We start from the raw sequence: 19,591 nt of genomic DNA, 5'->3' as shown, positions 1-19,591 counted from the left end.
TAAGTCCAGGGGTGGCGACAGTTATGCAAATAGGAGCATCTTGTGCAACTTTGTCTAAAGAGGCTCGCGCTGGGCGATTCAAGGCAACCTTCATCAACTATAAATGGGAAGATGTTTCTGGGTGACATTGTTGACAGAACAATTTTGATAAAGTGGTAAGAGCAGAAGACAGATCTGAGTTCACTGCCAAGTGAAGTAGAATCAAGAAAATAGAAACAGCTTTGGTTGTATAATTCTTCTAAATCATAAGAATTGTACAGAACACAATTCAGCTGGTGAAGTACGCTACAGATCTTGTATAAATGACATTGTTCTTAATCTGGACAAGTAATCAGGACACAGCGGATACTAAAAAAGAAAAGAAAAAAAAGTTGAACATTTCCAATACAACATTTATGTTGTGAACTTCACATTCTTACTTTGCAGACTGGTAAGCGAGTGTCACATCCTTTTAGGCTAGGTGAAAAATGGACAGATTGAGCTGTGAGAAAATTTGAAAAATGGCATGAAACCCCAAGGCTAAGGAGTAGGTAAGGGGGAAATGTGTGTGTGTATATGTATATATGTACATATATACATACTATTATATATATAATATTGTTTTTGGTGGTACTGGGGTTCCTGGAAGCCCTTCTACCTCCAAGCTACACTCCTAGACCTATTTTATTATTTTTATTTTTGGAAACAGGGTCTCTTAAGCCAGCACGGCTGGCTTCAAACCTGCGCGATCCTCCTGTCTCCGCCTTCCAAGCGTGGGGATTACAAGCGTGCGCCACCACGCCCGGCATCTGGGGAATGCCAGTATTGTTTTTGGCTAGTTTCTGGTGTATTGTGAGTAGGGGAAAAGTCAAAGATAGGTGTTAGAATTGGGAATGCTATAGATAATTTACTCCTTGAACTAAAACAACAAAAACAGATATGGCAATAACCTTTTTGTAAGCTATGTTCTTCAACTTCGGCTATACTTTTTATGAACTGACTGCATTAGTTAATGTGCTTTATAAAATGTCAAGTTGAAAATAAAATGCTAATGGTATTGGTATCTGAGAGATTTAATACTTTCATGATTACGTATTTTATAGGTTGGGAATAAGACGAAGTACAAGGGGAAGGAGGTGCTTTCCAAGTCCCTGCAAGTTTCTTCACTTGTCTGTATGTCCTCTGCAGCGATGACTGCCTTTCTTCTACCCACACACTCACATACCTTTTATCTTGGTCCCCAACACAGACATATAAAAATAACTAAATGAGTGATGTGTGCATGTATGCCTCTACCACCTTGTACTCCATTAAGATGTGTGACTGCAATGCACCAATAAAAAAATAAAGAATAAAATAAATTTACCCTTTCCCAGTTTTCATTATTTCTACTGCTTCATTGATCTTATCAAGTTCCAGAGTATGGGTTATTAGTGGATCTAGATTAAACTTCTCTGCCATATAGTCAGAAATCAGTTTAGGCATGTGCCCTTTGCTCTTCCAGCCTGGAAACACATAGATTAATGATAGATTTTATACACGAGGTTTCATTATAAAAGAAAGCTTAGCCAAAATACTTGTCTCAAATATTAGCTTTGACTGAGGAAAACTAGGCATGTCCCACTAACTTGCCTTGGGATATTCTTGATGTTAGGTTGTAAGCTCGGTGGATTGATACATCCTTGATACATCCGTATCTAATGTATAACAATGTCCAAGCTTGTTGTGAACTATGAAATGATGCAAATAAAATGTTAGAAATAGCGTGTGTGTGTGTGTGTGTGTGTGTGTGTGTGTGTAATGCAACTTCATGAAAGGGTCAAATAGCTGGGGGCAGTGGTATATGCCTAGAATTCAGTACTTGGGAGGCTGAGACAGGAGGATCATAGGTCCAAGGCCAATGCATGGTAACTGGGTGAGACTTTGTTTTAAAGTAAAAGATAATAAAGGGTTGATGGTATAGCTCAGGTAGAATGCCCTGGTTTCAATCCTCTATACCCTCCCTCTGTACCATCAAATAAAAGGAAGGAAAGAACTCTCACCGTGGCAGTGATCCTAGGGAAAGCTTTGGAGCAAGAATGTGTAGGGGAAAAAAGGTCTGTTTTTGAAGTATTGCAAAAGGGAAAAAAAGGGGGTCAGTTAAAGTAGCACTATATTTTCTTTGTTATTTTTATTTTCAAGAAATAACATTACATTTAGCACTGTGCTAAGTGCCATGGTCAAATTTTCTGGCATCTGCCCTTCTGGAAAAGGTGATTATGGTGTAGGTGTGCAAGGTGTATAAAGCTCCATAATCTGCTCAGTGTCCTATTATTCTGTGATAGGATCTTGGCAGTAATTTTGAAATAGGCTATCACTAAGTTGTGGAGGGCCTTGCTAAATTGTTGAGGCTATCTTTGAACCTACAATCATCTTGTCTCAGCTGCCCAAGTACTAGTATTAAATGCATGTACTACCATGTCCAGCTACTAAAGCATTTCATATGTATAAGAACACTTTAATTTTTTTCTTTCAAACAGACAACAGAAGAAGGATGGCTCTAGAACCCAGATGAAGCTAGACAGTGTTTCTTAAAGAGACACTAATGGAAATTTGAGTAGGGAAAATTCTTCACTGTGTCGCTTGTAGAAGGTTAGCAGATCTGTCCAACATCTATTAAATATTACCCTTAATTGGAAACCATCAAACCACTCAGGGTGTGGTGGCACACTCCTGTAATTCTAGTATTTAGGATGTTGAAACGGAGGATTGAAGGTTTGAGGCCAGTTATAGCAATTTAGTGACACCCTCAGCAACTTAACAGGAACCTGCCTCAAAATAAAAAATAAAATAGGGCTAGAGGTATAACTCAGAGGAAATATCCCTGTGTTCAACCCGTAGTACCACACATTATAACACACCCACACCTAAAACAAACAAACAAACAAACAGGCAAACAAACAAAACCTCTATTGAACCAGAGCATTATACTATCAGTGGAAGGAATTAATTTACATTAATAAACATTATATGAATGTTTAAGTGGCTTGAGAATTGAGTTCTTTATTAGGGTAAGATATTGGCCATCATTTTATAAGATTTAGCTGAGCATGTGTGTTTTGAATGATTATTATCATGTATAAATACAATAAAGGGAAATGACAGTGGATGTATCTGCTGATCCCAAATAGAGGAACTGAAATTACAGTTTAAACTGGATTATAATTTTTTTTTCTTGCTGGTTCTACCAGTTATTTCTTCCCTTTCCCGGTGTTTTTAGTACTGGAGATGGAACCCAGGGACACTCTACCACTGGGATGCATCTCACTTTCAGCCTTTTATATTTTATTTTGAGACAGGGTCTTGCTATGTTGCCCATACCAGCCTCAAACTAGTGATCCTCCTGACTCAGTCTCCTGAATAACTGGGATTACAGATGTGCACCACCATGCCCAGCTCTTTTTCTACCTTTTATAGACGAATTGGGCCAAGACTCCTGATTTCTGTAACAATATACTACCACAGGTAATTTGGGGACCATAGCTCCCTACTGCAAGTAATTCTGACAACTAATTTTTATATCATTTGCACAAGAATTTAGGTTGCCCACAGTGTCTCAATAAAAACATTTTTTTCTTAAATATAAAATTACTTTTTATGAGCTCCAAATCCTTAGTTGATTTATTTAGTTTGTTTTCTACTTTCTTATTAAAAGACTCTTAAAGTCGTTAAAAAATATGTTCCAAAACAGGTTAACATGGACACTTATTGTTGGGAGGGGAAGAAGGGGAAGTGGGGTGGGGAGGACACAAACCACAGTCTGAATGTATGCCATTTTTAATATGTTCCACATAAAAATAAAAAATATAAAAAATGAAAAATCAAAGGATTCTTTGAAAATTTTCTTAGATCAAAAAAAAATTCTTTTTTTTTTTTTTTTTTGCAGGTCTGGGGATGGAATCCAGGGGCATTCTACCTCTGAGTTATACCCCCTGCCCTAATTTTTATTCTTTATTTTTTTATTTTTTATTTTTTTTCTTGGTTCTTACTCCTCTATTAGCAATTTATTTATTTATTTTTATTTATTTATTTATTTTTTATTGGTTCACTGTATTCATACATCATAGTAGGATACAAACTTTTGTAGACATACATGCACACATCGCCCAGTCAGCCACCACCCGATCCCCACCCCATTCTCTCCCCATCCCTCCTTCCCATGCTTGGCTTAGTGGTTGACATCTAGTATTATAGCAATTTATCCAAAATTAAAAATGATAATCTCACATAACAGTTTAATTTGTCTGATACCAAGCTTTTGATGACTTAAAGATAACATTTCAATATTTCTTTTTGCTTTCTTTCTTACCAGAGATTATTTTTTTTCTATTTTTTAGGTGAAACTATCATATATTTATATATTTATTTTTCAGAAAAAAAATCTATCCTAATATAGAATATGGACTCTAGATACCCAAAACAATCTTGAAAAAGAACAAAGCTAGAAGATATATATTTTCTGATTTCAAACCATATAAAGCTACAATAATTGAAACAGTGTAGTACTGTTCTAAAGGCAGATATATAAACCATTGGAGTTAAATAAAAGCCTAGAGAAAAATTCTTCCCTATATTGTCAAGTTATTTTTGACAAGGTTTCCATGAACATTTGGTGGTGGAAATAATAATCTTTTAACTAAATATTGTTGAAAAATAATAATTACATGGAAAAGAATAAAATTGGACCCTTACCTAATCCCATATACAAATATTAACTCAAAATAGATAAAGACCTAAATATAAATCTTAAGACTATAAACTTTTAGGAGAAAATCTGGGTCATAAAACCTCACAACATTGAAATTGGCAGTGATTTCTTGGATATGATTTCAATGGCACAGGCAACAGAAGAGTATACAAACTCCCTAAAAAATAAAAAAAATATTGTATATCCAAAGACAATGTAAACAGAGTTAACAGTTACTAATAGAATGGGATAAAATATTTCCAAATGCTATATCTGAAGGTATATTAATATTCCAACTAGAAATCCTAAAAATTAACAACAATAAAGGCAAACAATACCATTTAGAGATAGGTAAAAGAATAACATAAATAATGAATCTCCACAGATAACCAATCTTAGTTGTCTGCTGGATGGAAAATCTTGTTTCTCTGGTTCTGGTGTATGTTACCTATTTCTTCTTTGTAGTTAATCTCTTTGAGTATTTTCTCTAGTGCTGGTTTTGAAGACATAAATTCCTTCAGTTTCTGTTTGTCATGGAAGCTTCTTATTTCTCCATCTAATTTGATAGAAAATATGGCTGGGTAGGAAATTTTTGGCTGGAAGTTGTTTTCTTTCAGAGTTTGGAATATGTTACTCCAAGCCCTTCTGGCTCTCATGACTTGGTTTGGGAAGTCTGGAGTGATTCTAATTGGTTTGCCTCTGAATGTCACTTGGCCCTTTGTTTTTGTTGCCTTTAAGATTCTCTGCTTGGCTTCCACATTGGTCATTTTGACAATTATGTGGTGTGGGGATCCTCTTTTCCAATCCTGTCTAAAGGGAGTTCTATACGTTTCCTGGACCTGTGTATCAACCTCTTGCTCTATGTTTGGAAAATTTTCTGCTATTACTTCCTTGGAGAGATTTTTGATCCCTTTGGTTTCACTTTCTTTTCCCTCCTCTTTTCCAATTATTCTTAGGTTAGCTCTCTTAAAATGGGCCCATATTTCTTCAATGTCAGATTCCTGCTGTCGGATATTTTTTTCTAGATTAGAAACTATGCATTCATTTTTGGAATGATCATCTTCTAAGAGCGAGATTCTGTTCTCCATGTGGTCTAATTGGTTGTTCATGCTTTGAATTGAGGCCTTTACTTCATTAATTGCATCCTTTATCTCTTTTTGCTCTCTCTGAATTCTTTTCGAAGCACCTCTATTGTTTCTACAGTTATTTTCCTGATTTGATCTTCTAGAAATCTCTGATTTTCTGTTTTATTGGGTTCTGATGTTTTGGGGTTGTGGGCCTTCATTGCTCCAGTGTTATTCCTCTTTCCCATGATTTCGGAAGTTTGTGCCTTCTCTGGGTTCTTCCCTTGGGTCACTATGACTTCGCTTAAGGTGCTCTGAATCTCGAGTCTGTAGTATCTCAGTCACCACTACTCCTTTACTGGGTTGTATCACAGAGTCTCCGACCCAGGGAGTCGATAGAAGCTGCGTTAGACTATGGGGGGTGCCAGGTTGGGCCTTCTCCTATGGTGTGATATCTCTGCCACCGCCACTCCCCCACTGGGTCAAGTCCCAGGGAGTACAGTACTGGGATTTCTCCTCTATGGCCCGCAATTTGACTCACTGTTCTTGAGTTCGCAGATGTAGCTGTACTGGACTCGGTGAATTCACTGCTGCTGCCGCCGGTGGCAATTTGGTGCCGCTGCCACCCCCTTGGCCGTGAGGCTGGCGTATTTTTTCTTTTCTGGTTTTGAGTTCCACTCTGAGTCCCTGCAGCATGTGCTGAGCTCAGCCACTGGGAGCTTTAGATGCTCCCTGCGCTGAAAGATCCCGCCTGGCTGTTCCGCAGTGGCTCACCTTGGCTTGCTGTAGCCGTCCGGTGAAGTCGCAGCTGCCGCCGGCAGTATGGCGCTGCTGCTGCGTCCTCGGGCGTGAGGCCGGTGTATCTCCTCTGTGGCTCTGAGCTCTGTTCTCAGTCCGCTTTCTCTCTGGAGCCTGGTGATTTTTTTTGTTTCTCTGGTGATGGTGTTTTCTGGCTATGAAAGGCGCTGATTTTGTGGTAATGGAGATTGGTTGTTAGCGGGGCTCTTAAGCCCCGCTTTTCTCAGTCTCCATCTTCCCGGAAGTCTCTTATTCTTTATTTTGAAACAGGGTCTCCCTAAGTTGCAGAGGGTCTCCCTAAGTAGCTGAGCTACCATGCCCAGCTTGTTTTTTTTTTTTTTTATCAGTAGTATTTCTTTAAAATTAAGAACCTATTGTGCATAGTAATTTTGGGTTGGCATAATGGCAACTCATATTTTTGGGATAAGACCACAATCTTTTCATAATCACTACTAATAGTTAAGTATATCCTCTAAAGAATTCAAGTTGGCATTTATATAACTCAACTGAAGTGCAGTTATTGATTCTAACATTGCTTTAAACTTTAGGCAATCGTTTTTTTTTTTTACCAACCAATTAAACAATCTCTTTTCTACCTTTGCATAAAGAAAAAGCTTACCAGGAGGTACTAGTTAATTAACTATTCATTCTCTGACCTTGGGCATTTATAAGTTGAAGAAATCATAATCTAGAGATCTCGTTTATGTCTTTCCTTAAGCATTTCTGGCAGTCTATTTCCCACCTCCAACATTTCTACCCTCCCCTGCTTCATCCATACCTCCAAAAACAGACCCCTTCAATGAACGTCCTGACATCAGCAAGTGGCAATCAATGCTGAGTGGAGTGCTATCAGGCGTCCATCCAATAATGACACAGACCCCATTTCTCTGTTGGCAGGAGGCAAAGGCAGCCGCCTGTTGTAAAGCAATGCCAGACAGTGTTGAGGTTAAAAGAGGTACGTAAGAGTTGGATCCAAGTCTTAATTTCAGCTTGACTATTGTATAGTCTACAGCTTTCTTTTCTGACCCTCCCTGTCCTTGTATGAAATAACTTTTATAAGGATGTTCTGAAAAATAAGGCATTGTGTGCTGCTAGTATAGTGTCTAGCATTTGAAGACTCAATAAAGGGAAATAAAAATAAAAATAGTAGTAGTAATTATTATTTTCTGACAGCTGGTTGATTAAAATTGACATTTTCTCTTTGACATCAAAAGGGACAACGGGATACTTATATAATATGACATAATGAAGTAGTAGTCAGACCTCTTTCCATTAGTTGTCTTCAAAAGCTATTTAGCAGAGCAAGACTGTGAGAAAAGTTTTGCTGTAGTTTTTACAGGTGAGAGAATTTATGTATAGTGAATAATGAAAACATTTTATATGCTGAGAAAAGGGCTCCGATTGGAAGAGACTGTTCTTTGGTTTTCATGTAGCTAACTGGAAGATGCAGCCATGCAACCCAATAATACATTATTTCTTCATACCCCCGGTACCTAACTTTCTCTCATTTTTTTCGTATTCCTATAAAAACCATGTTGTTTTAAAAACAACCGTTTTGTCACATTTTTAAATAAACCCATTTAATCAAGGATAGTATTTAAAATTAAGATTATAGTATTTTTCTTGATAATTTATCTCATATCCAACATGAAAGATTCTACTGAAAGCAAAACGCTCATTCTTTTACAGGGTCATTTTTAATGACCTTTAGCTTTAATCTTAAATCTTCTGGCCTAAAAATTATAGTTATCAGGATGTTCATTGTTAAGAAATAATCTAAGGAGATTTTTTTCTAGAAAAACTTACTGTTCTGCTTATTGGATGATATTTGCTTATTAGAAGAAATAGTATGATGGAACCAAGAGGGAGAATAAATCTCAATATGGGAGTTCTTAAATACAGTGTCCAGGACAGTGGGCAAATTTGTAAGAATATACAGAGGTCACTAACTGAGATATCATAGGGCACGTGGAAAATTAAATAGGGAAATATAGAGGGAACTTAAGAATGTTCATCCAAATCAAATTCTTTTTTATTAAATTTTTACTATTTTTAATCAGTGCATTGTAGTCATATATCATGGGGTACAAGACAGTAGAGGCATACATGCACACATCACTCATTTAAAATTTTTTTTTTTGTGGTACTGAGAATTAAAAGCAGTGGCAGTCTACCGCTGAGCTACATCCCCAGCCTTATTTTTTATTCTTTAATTTGAAAAAGGCTCTCACTAAGTTGTAGAGGGACTCACTAAGTAGCTGAGGCTGGTCTCAAACCTGCAATCCTTCTGTCACAGGCTCCCAAGTACTGGGATTATAAGCATGCACTACCACACTTAGTTCATTCAATTAAATTCTAAAACAATGACTGGTAGAAATGCTGATATTTTTTACTCTAGAAGACCACATACCATAGTGTCTGGATTTCCAATGGCCTCGAAGCAAAAGTCAATACCATCATCTGTCATATCAAATAAAACTTCCTGAATGGGCTTCACAAAATCCTCTGGGTTGATGCACTCAGTGGCACCCACGTCCTTTGCTATCTTAAATTTGTCCCTGTTGATATCCACTCCAATGATCCTGGCTGCCCCTGCTGCTTTACAGCCCATGATGACAGACAGGCCAACTGTTCCTAGGCCAAACACAGCACAGGTAGAGCCTGGAGTCACCTGGGCACATACAGGTAGGAAATCCAGAAAACAAAAGCAGAAGGATCAGGTACTTTTAGTTGATGTTGTTTGTTTTGTAGTGCTGGGGCTCAAATCCAAGGCCTCATACATACTAAGCAGGCGGTCAACCCCTGAGTCACATTCCCAACCTCCTGTACTTTTTACTAAACTGGGAAGGCCAAGTCTGACTCTACTTTTTAAAAAGACATAAGCAAAGGGTGTTTTCAAATAAAATATACAACTAGAGAATTTTAGTTTCTTAAGCCATTTCTAAATATGAAATACTTTTGCCACAGGAACAAAGAGCTACTCACAAGTAGAGTTTCAAGTTCAGGAAGAAATTAGCATGAGAAGTAGTTTATTGAAATTCCACTGAGTGTTGAGACTCAATGACAGGCTCAAAGGCAACAGAGCCAAGAGATATGGACTAAAAACTTTTATACCATGAACACAACTAAATCTTTCCTCCTTAAGTTGATTATCTTGGTATTTTATGATAGCAATGGAAAGTAGACTCATATATATCCTATTTCTTTTTCAATAGTATTGGGACTAATGGATATTGGAAAAAGTAAAGACCCTAAAACTCAATATCTCTTAAAGAAGAGAGCTAAGGAAGTTTTAACGATGTTCTAGAAAAAGAAATTTAACAGTAGCCCACTCAATCAAATATTATTCTCTGTACAGTGACACCCCTCCACCACCAGTCTCTTTCCTTTCCTTTCCTTTTATTTATTTATTTTTTGTGATTTTGGAATTGAACCCAGGATATAATTGTTCATACTAGGCAAGTGTTCTATTACTGAGATACATCCTTAGCCACAGTATTTTTTTTTTTTTATGGTTCTGGGGATGGAACCCAGGGGCATTGTACCTTTAAGCCACACCCCCAGCTCTATTTTTTATCTTAGTCTTTTAAATTTTGAAACAGGGTCTTACTGAAGTTGCAAAGGGCCTCGCTAAGTAGCTGAAGCTAACCATGAACTGAGATCCTCTGGTCTCAGCCTTCTGAATGCTCGGATTACAAGTGTGTGCCACTACACCCGGCTCCACTGTATTTTTTTTATTAGCATTTATCACTACATCTGTAGTGTATGTATGTGTGTGTGTGTATATATATATACATATATATATATATATATATTTATCACTACATTATTAAATTTGATGACTTTCAGTAACATTAGAATCTCGGTTCCTGGAACACTAAATGACTCCACAAATATCTGTCACATGAAAAAAAGAATGAGCTGGAATGTAGAAGGACATAGAGTCATATTATAACAGTGTTTAACTTCCAGGAATTTCTCCTATCTCCACTTAAGAATGGCATCCAAAGCTGGGCTTGGTGGCACACACTTGTAATCCCAGTACTTGTGAGGCGGAGACAAGATGATTGCAGGCTCTTGGCCAGCCTCAGCTACTTAGTGAGACCCTGTTTAAAAATAAGGAATAAAAAATAGGGCTGGGGATGTAGCTCAGAGGTAGAATGCCCTTGGGTTCAATCTCCAGTAAAACACACACACACACACACACACACACACACACACACACACAAAGATTGGCATTCAGACCTAATTGGCTATTTATGACTAAGAGAATGAGAAAGACACTGGAAGGTGCATGGGATGACTAGCAGGTAGTAGAGAGGTCAACGGTGTTTGGAGGCAGGATTGTGATTTTTTTTCTTCAAGTAGTATGATCAGATGTGACCCAGTTGCACGAGGCCTCTCAAATCCTTATCTCAAGAATTCCATTAAAATGGGTATAAATGCTCCTCACCTTGGCCGTATTGACTGCAGCACCAAACCCAGTGGAAAACCCACAGCTAATGAGGCATACTTTCTCCAGAGGTGCACGTGCATCAATCTTGGCAACTGACATTTCCTTTATTACTGTGTATTCAGAGAAGGTGCTTGTAGTTGCAAATTGATATACTGATTTTCCCTTGCAGGTGAACCTACTGGTGCCATCAGACATCATGCAGGGTTTTGACTGACTTTTATAGAAAAAAGCAAACAAAAACACTTGAACTAAGAAGATGCATTTTCCAATAAAACATTGAATAAATCTTTCAAAAAGAAAATATCAGTAAAGTCTTACTTGAATTCTACACAAAAATTGGTCTCAGAATTCAGGCAAGCAGTACATTCTCCACATTGTGGTAACCAGACTATGATAACTTTATCACCTAAGGGAACAAAATCACTTTTGTTAAGATGATATTATTGTTATTATTATTACTATTATTATTGTTAATTATTTTCAGTATTGGGAATGAAACCCAGAAGTATTCTACTTCTGAGCTACCCCCAGCCGTATTTTTATTCTTTACTTTGAAACAGGGTTTCACTACGTTGTGGAGAGCCTCACTAACTATCTGGGGCTGGCCTCAAACTGTTGATCTTCCTGTCTCAGCCTCCCAGGTATGGGGATTACAAGCATGTCCCACTACGCCTGGCAAGATATTATGATTATGATTATTACTTTTGAGGTACCAGGGATGGAACCCAGGGGGCATTGTACCTCTGAGCTACACTCTTAGTCCTATTTTTTAGCATTTTTAGTTTTTGAAACAAGGTCTCACTGAGTTGCGGTGCCTTGCTAAGTAGCTGAAGCTGTCTGCACCAAGACCCTCTGGTCTCCACCTCCCAAGTACTGGGATTACAAGCATGTGCCACCAGGACTGGCCAAGATACTATTTTTCTTTTTTAAAGCAGAGAGATATTTGTCTCTTAGGAGTTCAACAGCAAAGCACCAAGAATTATTTCCGCATTTAACTATGCTTGATACTATGAAGAATATTGAAAATTTATAAAAAGAGCAGATATCCTGAGATAACACAGTGCTCTCTCATGTTATTTTTTAGTACTTGAATGGTTTTACTTTTTACGTTTAATTGTTAGATTCCTATATAATTTGTTTCTGTAGAAAGAATGAGATAGCAAATTGATTTACTTTCTTAGCTCAGATGACTATCCATTTGTTTCAGTGCCACTTATTAGATCATCTATGTTCTCATTTTCAAAAATGAAAGACAAACCCAACCCTGTGTTAAATTAATACATGTATTTAGACCAAATTCGAACTCCTTCCCTATTTGATTCCACTTTAAACATATGATTAAAAACTTGAAACATTAATATGTTTGACTTTTTAATAATAAGCTTCATATAAATAAATGTTTAGTAGTTTATCTTCTTGTAAATTTTTAAAATCATATTTTACATTCTTTCAGGCCTGGTTTCAGTGGATTGCACTTTTTATTTTTCTTATTAAAATATAAACACAAAGAATGTAATACACTTCTTTTTTTTGAGGAACTGGGGATGAAACCCAGGTGCACTCTAACTCCAAGCTACACCCCCAGCCCCCTATTTTTTATCCTTTATTTTGAAACGGTGTCACTGAATTGCAAAGGGCCTCGCTAAGTAGCTGAGGCTGTGTGTGAACCATGATCCTCCTGTCTCAGCCCCCCAAATGCTGGGATTACAAGTGTGCGCCACCATGCCCAGCTTCAAAGAATGTAATACACTTAGTATTTTGGTGTAACTCATAAATATCTCTTCTTTTCTAAGATATGGGTAACATTTCACCCTTTATTTCACTGGATTCTGACATACTTAAGACATGTCCTTTATTTACCTGATGTGGGTTCCAAGTTATTGCTACTTCCCCAACTCAAGGTGCCAGTTCTTACCTGTTTTCACCGTACTCACTCCTTCTCCCACACTCTCAACTATTCCACACCCTTCGTGACCCAAAATTATAGGATATAAGTGAGAAGCATTTGTATTCTCTCGTTTTTTCAGGTCTGTACCACAGAGTCCTGTGGCCACAATCTGTATGGAAGAGAAAGATTATTACAGTTTCCTCTGTCTCCAATAAAGGTGTTTTAGAATTGTTAGTGTTTTAAGCCTTTTTGCTAGTTTAATATGCTCCTTTAACATGGCACATTCCTTTTTAAAAACCAGTTTTAGGCTGGGCATGTATTTAGAACAAATATATAAGTGTGGTGGCACACACTTATAATCCCAGCATCTGGGAGGCAGAGACAGGAGGATTGTGGCTCCTCCTGTCTCCTCCTCAGCTACTTAGCGAGGCCCTTTGCAACTCAGTGAGATCCTGTTTTAAAAAATAAAAGAGTAAAAAATAGGGCTGGGAGTGTATCTCAGAGGTAGACTGTCCCTGGGTTCTATCCCCAGTACCGCAAAACAAACAAACAAACAAACAAACAACCCTCCCAAAACAGTTTTGTCTTGAGAAGTATTAATAATAATTTGTTTAAAGAAACAAAATGTTTAGCTAAATTCAGAGACAAGATGATGATTTACAGTAGTGGTACAATCCTGTAATGTCAGTACTTGGGAAGCTGAGACAGAAGGACTGCAGGTTGGAAGATCAAAGCTAGGCTCGGCAGCTCAATGAGGCCCTGTTTTAAAAAATAAAATAATCTAAGCATAGAGTCACACGCTTATAATCCCAGTTGGGAGACTGAGACAATCTTTGGGTTCAATCTCCAGTGCCACAAAAATAAAATAAAATAAAATAGGCCTGCTATAGCTAGGTAGAAGACCCTGTGTATAACCCCCAGTATCAAAAACCAAAACCAAAATAAAACAAAAATCAAAAACAAACAAGAAAACAAAGAAATTCCAATCAACCAACCAACCAATCAACCAACCAACCAAACAAAAAATTACTGAGGAGGGTAGGATGGGGTCAGAAGAAAAGTAAAGTTACAGTGTGACATCAGAGGTCTCACTTGATCCTTCATTGACCTTGTGGCTGGGAGTTGGAGAAGAAAGATCAATTATAGAAATGAAGGATTGGAACACAGGAAGAAAAGAAATTATATTTCTTCTTTTTTTTTTGTACTGGGGATGGAACCCAGGGGCTTTCTACATCTGGGCCACACCCCAGACCTATTTTATAGTTTTTATGTTTTATATTTTATATTTTTTAAAATAGTGGGGAGGTAACCCAGGGGCAGTCTACCTCTGAGCAACAGAGCAACATCCCCAGTCCTATTTTTTATTCTTTATTTTGAACAGGATTTCACTAAGTTGTGAAGGGCCTCACTAAGTAGCTGAGCCAGACCTTGAACCTGGATCCTCCTGTCTCAGCCTTTCAAATGCTGGGATTACAAGCATGTCCCACCATGCCCAGCTACATTTTTTTTTTTTTTTTTTTGAAAACAGGGTCTCACTAAGTTGCTGAGGTTGGCTTGGAACCTGCATTCTTCTTGTCTCAGCCTTCCAAGGACTGGAATTACAAGCATGCGCCACCAAACCTGGCTCAATGATATTTTCTTATTAAGATGGAAGCTTTAATTTATTTCACAAGCAAGCTATATAGTTGTGTTATGAGCAGAAGTCAACACCACCGGCAAATCAGCCAGACAATTTAAAATGAAGGTATTCTAGAGTGGTAGATAAGAGTTTAAGGCCAAAAGTCTTGCTCTTCCTCCTTCACAGCTGTATGACCTGGGTATAAGTTATTTCTTATGAGTCTCAGTTTTGCTATCTTCAAAATGAAAATGAGGCTCACACACATAAACACACGCACATACATGCATACACACATATGACCCCGTGTGCCGGGGGTGGGGCATATACATGTCTGTTTTCTTGTGATCCTTCAATAAGCAGTACTTACTCCTCATTATCATTAAAATAAATTAACATCCCTAAACTATAAGATGAACTATGTTCTAGTCTGGTGGGGGCCAGACTAGATTGATGAAGATATTTAGTGAAGTAAAAGAGTAATGTTCTTTCTGAACTGAGCATTCTGAAAAAAAGAACATATAACTCACAGAGAACAGCTTTGTTCCTTGATGTAGAATGAATTTTTTTTTTTTATACCTTTACACGAACTTCCTTTGCTTTTGGTGGGGCCACTTCTACTTCCTCAATGGCAAATGGCATACCAGGCTTCCAGAGTATGGCTGCTTTGCATCTGATCAGCTGGAAGGTAGAATATAGGAGCAGATAAGGAAACTTATTAGGCTTGGGAGTTGAAGGATCCCTATGTTAATGACTATTAGAAAGTGTTCAATTCTGCACCCAAGCCAAAAAAAAAAAAAAAGTCTTCTTCCCCAACCCCAATTCAATTTTTTTGTACTGTCAGCCTCTGTATTCAAATATAAATTATGTTTACAAAATGCAACACATCCACGAGGATAGATGTCATACTTTTGATATTACTATGAAGGGTGTTGCTGGTGGCTGTTTCAGGATTAACAGCATAGAGTATGGGTTATCTGTGACCTGACATTTGCGTAAGGTTTGCTTCTGGGGCAGCGAGGTGAGTTATGGAGCAAGGAGCGAGGACCAGCTAGCGGTGGCAACCATCAAATGGTGATTGTTGGAGACTGACGTTGGAGAAGTCAGATTTCTCCTGAAGCTTTGGAGTCACATATTCATATGTCATGTGAATGTCGCACAAGTATCTCAAACTCAGCATGTTAAAACACAAACACATCATTACTTCTTCCTCTTATCTACACTCTGTCCCCACTATCTAAAAAACACAAAACCTGATTTCCCCTCTGCTTACTCTGTTTGAACTGATGACCATGAAAATCTATTCATGTATCCAAGACAGAAACCTAGAAAGTAGCTTTAACTTTCCTCTCTTTCCTCAATCTTCACAGCCTAAATTTTGCTGGACTCTTCCCCTCTCCTCCATTCCTACTGCTACTGGGTTTTCCAGGCCCTCATTCTCTTTCTGTTTCCACCTGGTTCAGTGGTGTCACCTTCAAATCTACCCTGTCTTATTGCCATCTGAAATCTGATCCCAAGCATGCTAACCTATCAAATATGATTTTGCTCCCAGTTGCTGATCCATTAACACCATAGTTCTTTTCTTATCAGTCTCTCCAATCCAATATCCTATCACTTTTTGCCTCAGACTTTGCCCCCTCTCCCTGCTGTCACCACAAAAATATTCTTTTTACTTTTTAGGGAACTGGGGATGAAACCAAGAGGCATTCTACCTCTGAGGTACACCCCAGACCTATTTTTTATTCTTTATTTTGTAATAGGGTCTCACTAAGTTGTGGAGGTCTCACTAAGTAGCTGAGGCTGGCCGTGAACCTGAGATCCTCCTGTCTCAGCCTCCCAAGTGCTGGGATTACAAGGGTGCGCCACCACGCCTGGCTCACCACAAAAAAATATTTTGAAAATTATTACATGGGATGTTTTTCTTGCCTCTACATTTTTATGTTGTTTTTCTGGCTTCACTTCTTCTTATCTGGTGAATTCTTATTACTCAGGCAATATGAATTTATGCTTTATGTGTCACCTTCTCTTAGAAGTCATCTAAATTAGGAGCTTTTCCTTAAGGAGCCCATCCTTTAATTTTCTTTTTTTCTTTGCACACTCTTTTATAATGATCTCTCCCTTGGTGAGATCCTTGGGAGAAGGGATATATCATTGACTCTGGAAAGTCTGACATATGACTTGAACATTACTTATTGAAGGAATGAAAAATTTAAGGAATGGCAAAACAGGGAAAAGAAACTTAGGGTTAACTTGTCCTTAGCAAATTATGCTTTGTGAATCCTTTTGTGAACTTGCTTTCTGCTTTTTTTAAAAACCTTTGCTTGGCACTCTAAATTCTTTTTAAAAAGCTACACATAAATGATGAACATTATTAACTTCTGGAGCCAATTATTATAGGAAAAAAGAACAAGATAAATATTGGTCATGAGAACTATTAGTCAGTAATCTTTCTTTAGGTTTTAGAACATAGCCAGGCATGGAAGCACATGACTGTAATTCCAGTACTTGGGAGCCTGAAACAGGAGGATCACACAGTTTTGAAGCCAGCCTCAGCTACCTAGCGAGAGTCCCAGAAACTTAGTGAGATCCTGATTCCAAATAAAACATAAAATAGGGTTGGGGGTATATCCTGGAGGTAGAAAGCCCCCGAGTTCCATCTCCATTACCCCCCCCCCACCCCACACACACACAAGAACCTAGAACATGTGGTGACCTTCAGATAGCATTTGAATGTGCACCAAAGAACTAGACCACTGCAGGACTAATTATCACTCTGGTGTTTACCTCAAATTTCGCATATAAGTTCTTCACAGTGGTTGTTAGCTAAAATGGATTTTATATATCACCATCATTTTTGTTGTTGTTGTTGTTACTGGGGATTGAACCCTGAGACATTCTATCTCCAAACTACACCCCTAGCCCTTTTTGAAAAAAAAAAAATCTGTTTTGAAACAGGGTCTCCCTAGGTTGCTGTGAGTCTCACTAAGCTGCTGAGGCTGGTCTCCAGATCACAGGCTTGTGCCACCATAACCAGCTGTTCACTGTCTTTTAATCAGCTGGCTGCTTATCCTAATGAAGTCCTTTCTCTACCACCACATTACCTCATGACTAATTGATTTCATTCACATGAGGGCAGACAGGGCCTTTGTGAGGTAGCATCAGATTAAATGACCTCACACCTCTGGGAGCCTATAGACTAACGAAGGCATTAATAATAGGAAAAACACAAAAATTGACACAAATATGACACAGTATAAAGGAAAAGAGCATACCTACCTTGCCTCTGGTACTCATGATGACTTTCCTGTGTTCTTGCTACAGATGAAGATATTAAGAATGGGCGATTCTGGTCACAGTTTTTGGCTGTGGAAAATATAAAGGTATAAGAGTCACTGGTAGCATCAGATTAAATGACCTTACACCTCTGGGAGCCTATAGACTAACGAAGGCATTAATAATAGGAAAAACACAAAAACTGACACAAATATGACACAGTATAAAGGAAAAGAGCATACCTACCTTGCCTTTGGTACTCATGATGACTTTCCTGTGTTCTTGCTACAGATGAAGATATTAAGAATGGGCGATTCTGGTCACAGTTTTTGGCTGTGGAAAATATAAAGGTATAAGAGTCACTGGTGGACCAAAAGGCTGGATTATAAATTTTATGTACAACCTGGAAATTATTAAACCAGACTGTTATAATTTGTGGGAGCTCAGACTTTCCTGTTGCTTGAGGGATGTCCTAAGTATAATGTGAAAAGGCTTAGCTCAGCACAAAAGCACAAATGAGAACTTGTGTAAATCTCTCCTCTTCATCAGGAAAGTATCCTTTTAGTGTCCTGTCTGTTGAGTTTTAAATTTTGGCTTTTAAAGAGCAAGTTTAAAATTTCCAACAGAGTGTATAAAATTGTCTCCCCTTTTAATTTTTTTTTTTACAAATGCAGAAATGATCATCTTTTTCTCCAAATTTGAACAATTCTTCTGTTTTTCTGAACTTATATTGCATTTGCAGTTTTAGGATGGTACTAGATAGTTTTCTCTAGTAGTGTAGCAAAAGCACCTTATACCTTGCTGCTATGCAGAACTGGTTACTTAATGGGAGTGAAGTCAATTTGCATTAAGAACATAATGAGTAGGAGTTGTGTTCACAGGAACAGTATTTTTGTTGTTGTTGTACCAGGGATTGAGCTCAGTTGTATTCTATTTCTCAGCTACATCCTCACCCTCTTTATTTTATTTTATTTTATTTTATTTTATTTTAAACAGGTTCTTACTGACTTGTTAAGGCTGGCCTCGAACTTGTGATTCCCTTGTCGTAGCTTCCCAAGTATTGGGATTACCAGTGTGTGCTACCATGCCTGATTAACAAGTAGGATTTAGAATAAAAAAAGAAAAAAACCTCTGTATGTAGAATAAGAAAGCCTTGAGAAAAACCTAAGGATTTTAGTGAAGGATGGAGACAAAGAAATACATTTCCAATTTCCAATGAAAGACAACATAAATAGGCAGGCTTTGGCTAGAAGGAATGGGACAAATAATCGTAAATTTTCTTCTTTACCTTGTTGATATAGTAGGTCATATCCATTCATTTTCATTTTTTTTTTTTGTGGTACTGAGGATTGAACCTAGGGCATTCTACCTCTGAGCTACACTCTCGGTTCTATTTTTTTATTCTTTATTTTGAAACAGGGTCTCACTGAGTTGCAAAGGGTCTCACTAAGTAGCTGAGGCTGTCTGGGAACCCTGATCTTCCTGTCTCAGCCTCCTGAATGCTGATTACAAGTGTGCCCCATCATACCTGGATCCATTTTCAAATTTTGTTTTATTTTTTAAATTCTTTTATTTTTAAAGCAGGATCTCACCAAGTTGCAGAACTGAGGCTGGACTCAAACCTGGATCATCCTGTTCCAGCCTCCCAAGTACTGAGATTATAAGTGTGTGCCACCACACCTGGCCATTTTCAAATTCTGAACTAGGCTTGTATACTTGGAACAAATCCTAATTGGTGAATAATTTATTTAGTATGTTACTATATTCACCTTATTAACATTTTGCTGAAGAT

At 37.8% G+C, this 19,591-nt stretch overlaps 1 protein-coding gene across 1 annotated transcript; it reads right to left on the bottom strand.

Moving 5' to 3' along the window:
- Positions 1–314: 314 nt before the first annotated feature.
- On the bottom strand, positions 315–19,337 carry LOC308264043 (alcohol dehydrogenase 6-like; the record flags this gene model as incomplete). Its single annotated transcript, XM_080697190.1, has 12 exons — positions 315–348; positions 1,346–1,484; positions 7,346–7,481; positions 8,978–9,238; positions 11,021–11,237; positions 11,342–11,429; positions 12,939–13,080; positions 15,106–15,207; positions 15,401–15,468; positions 17,803–17,889; positions 18,046–18,132; positions 19,328–19,337. 12 exons carry the CDS (start codon positions 19,335–19,337, stop codon positions 315–317), a joined length of 1,371 nt encoding a protein of 456 aa, XP_080553316.1.
- Positions 19,338–19,591: the final 254 nt, after the last annotated feature.

The sequence above is a fragment of the Muscardinus avellanarius genome, assembly GCF_963383645.1.
Source record: "Muscardinus avellanarius genome assembly, chromosome: 6".
In the NCBI taxonomy this organism is placed as follows: domain Eukaryota; kingdom Metazoa; phylum Chordata; class Mammalia; order Rodentia; family Gliridae; genus Muscardinus; species Muscardinus avellanarius.
This window is presented reverse-complemented; position numbering and strand designations above follow the sequence as displayed.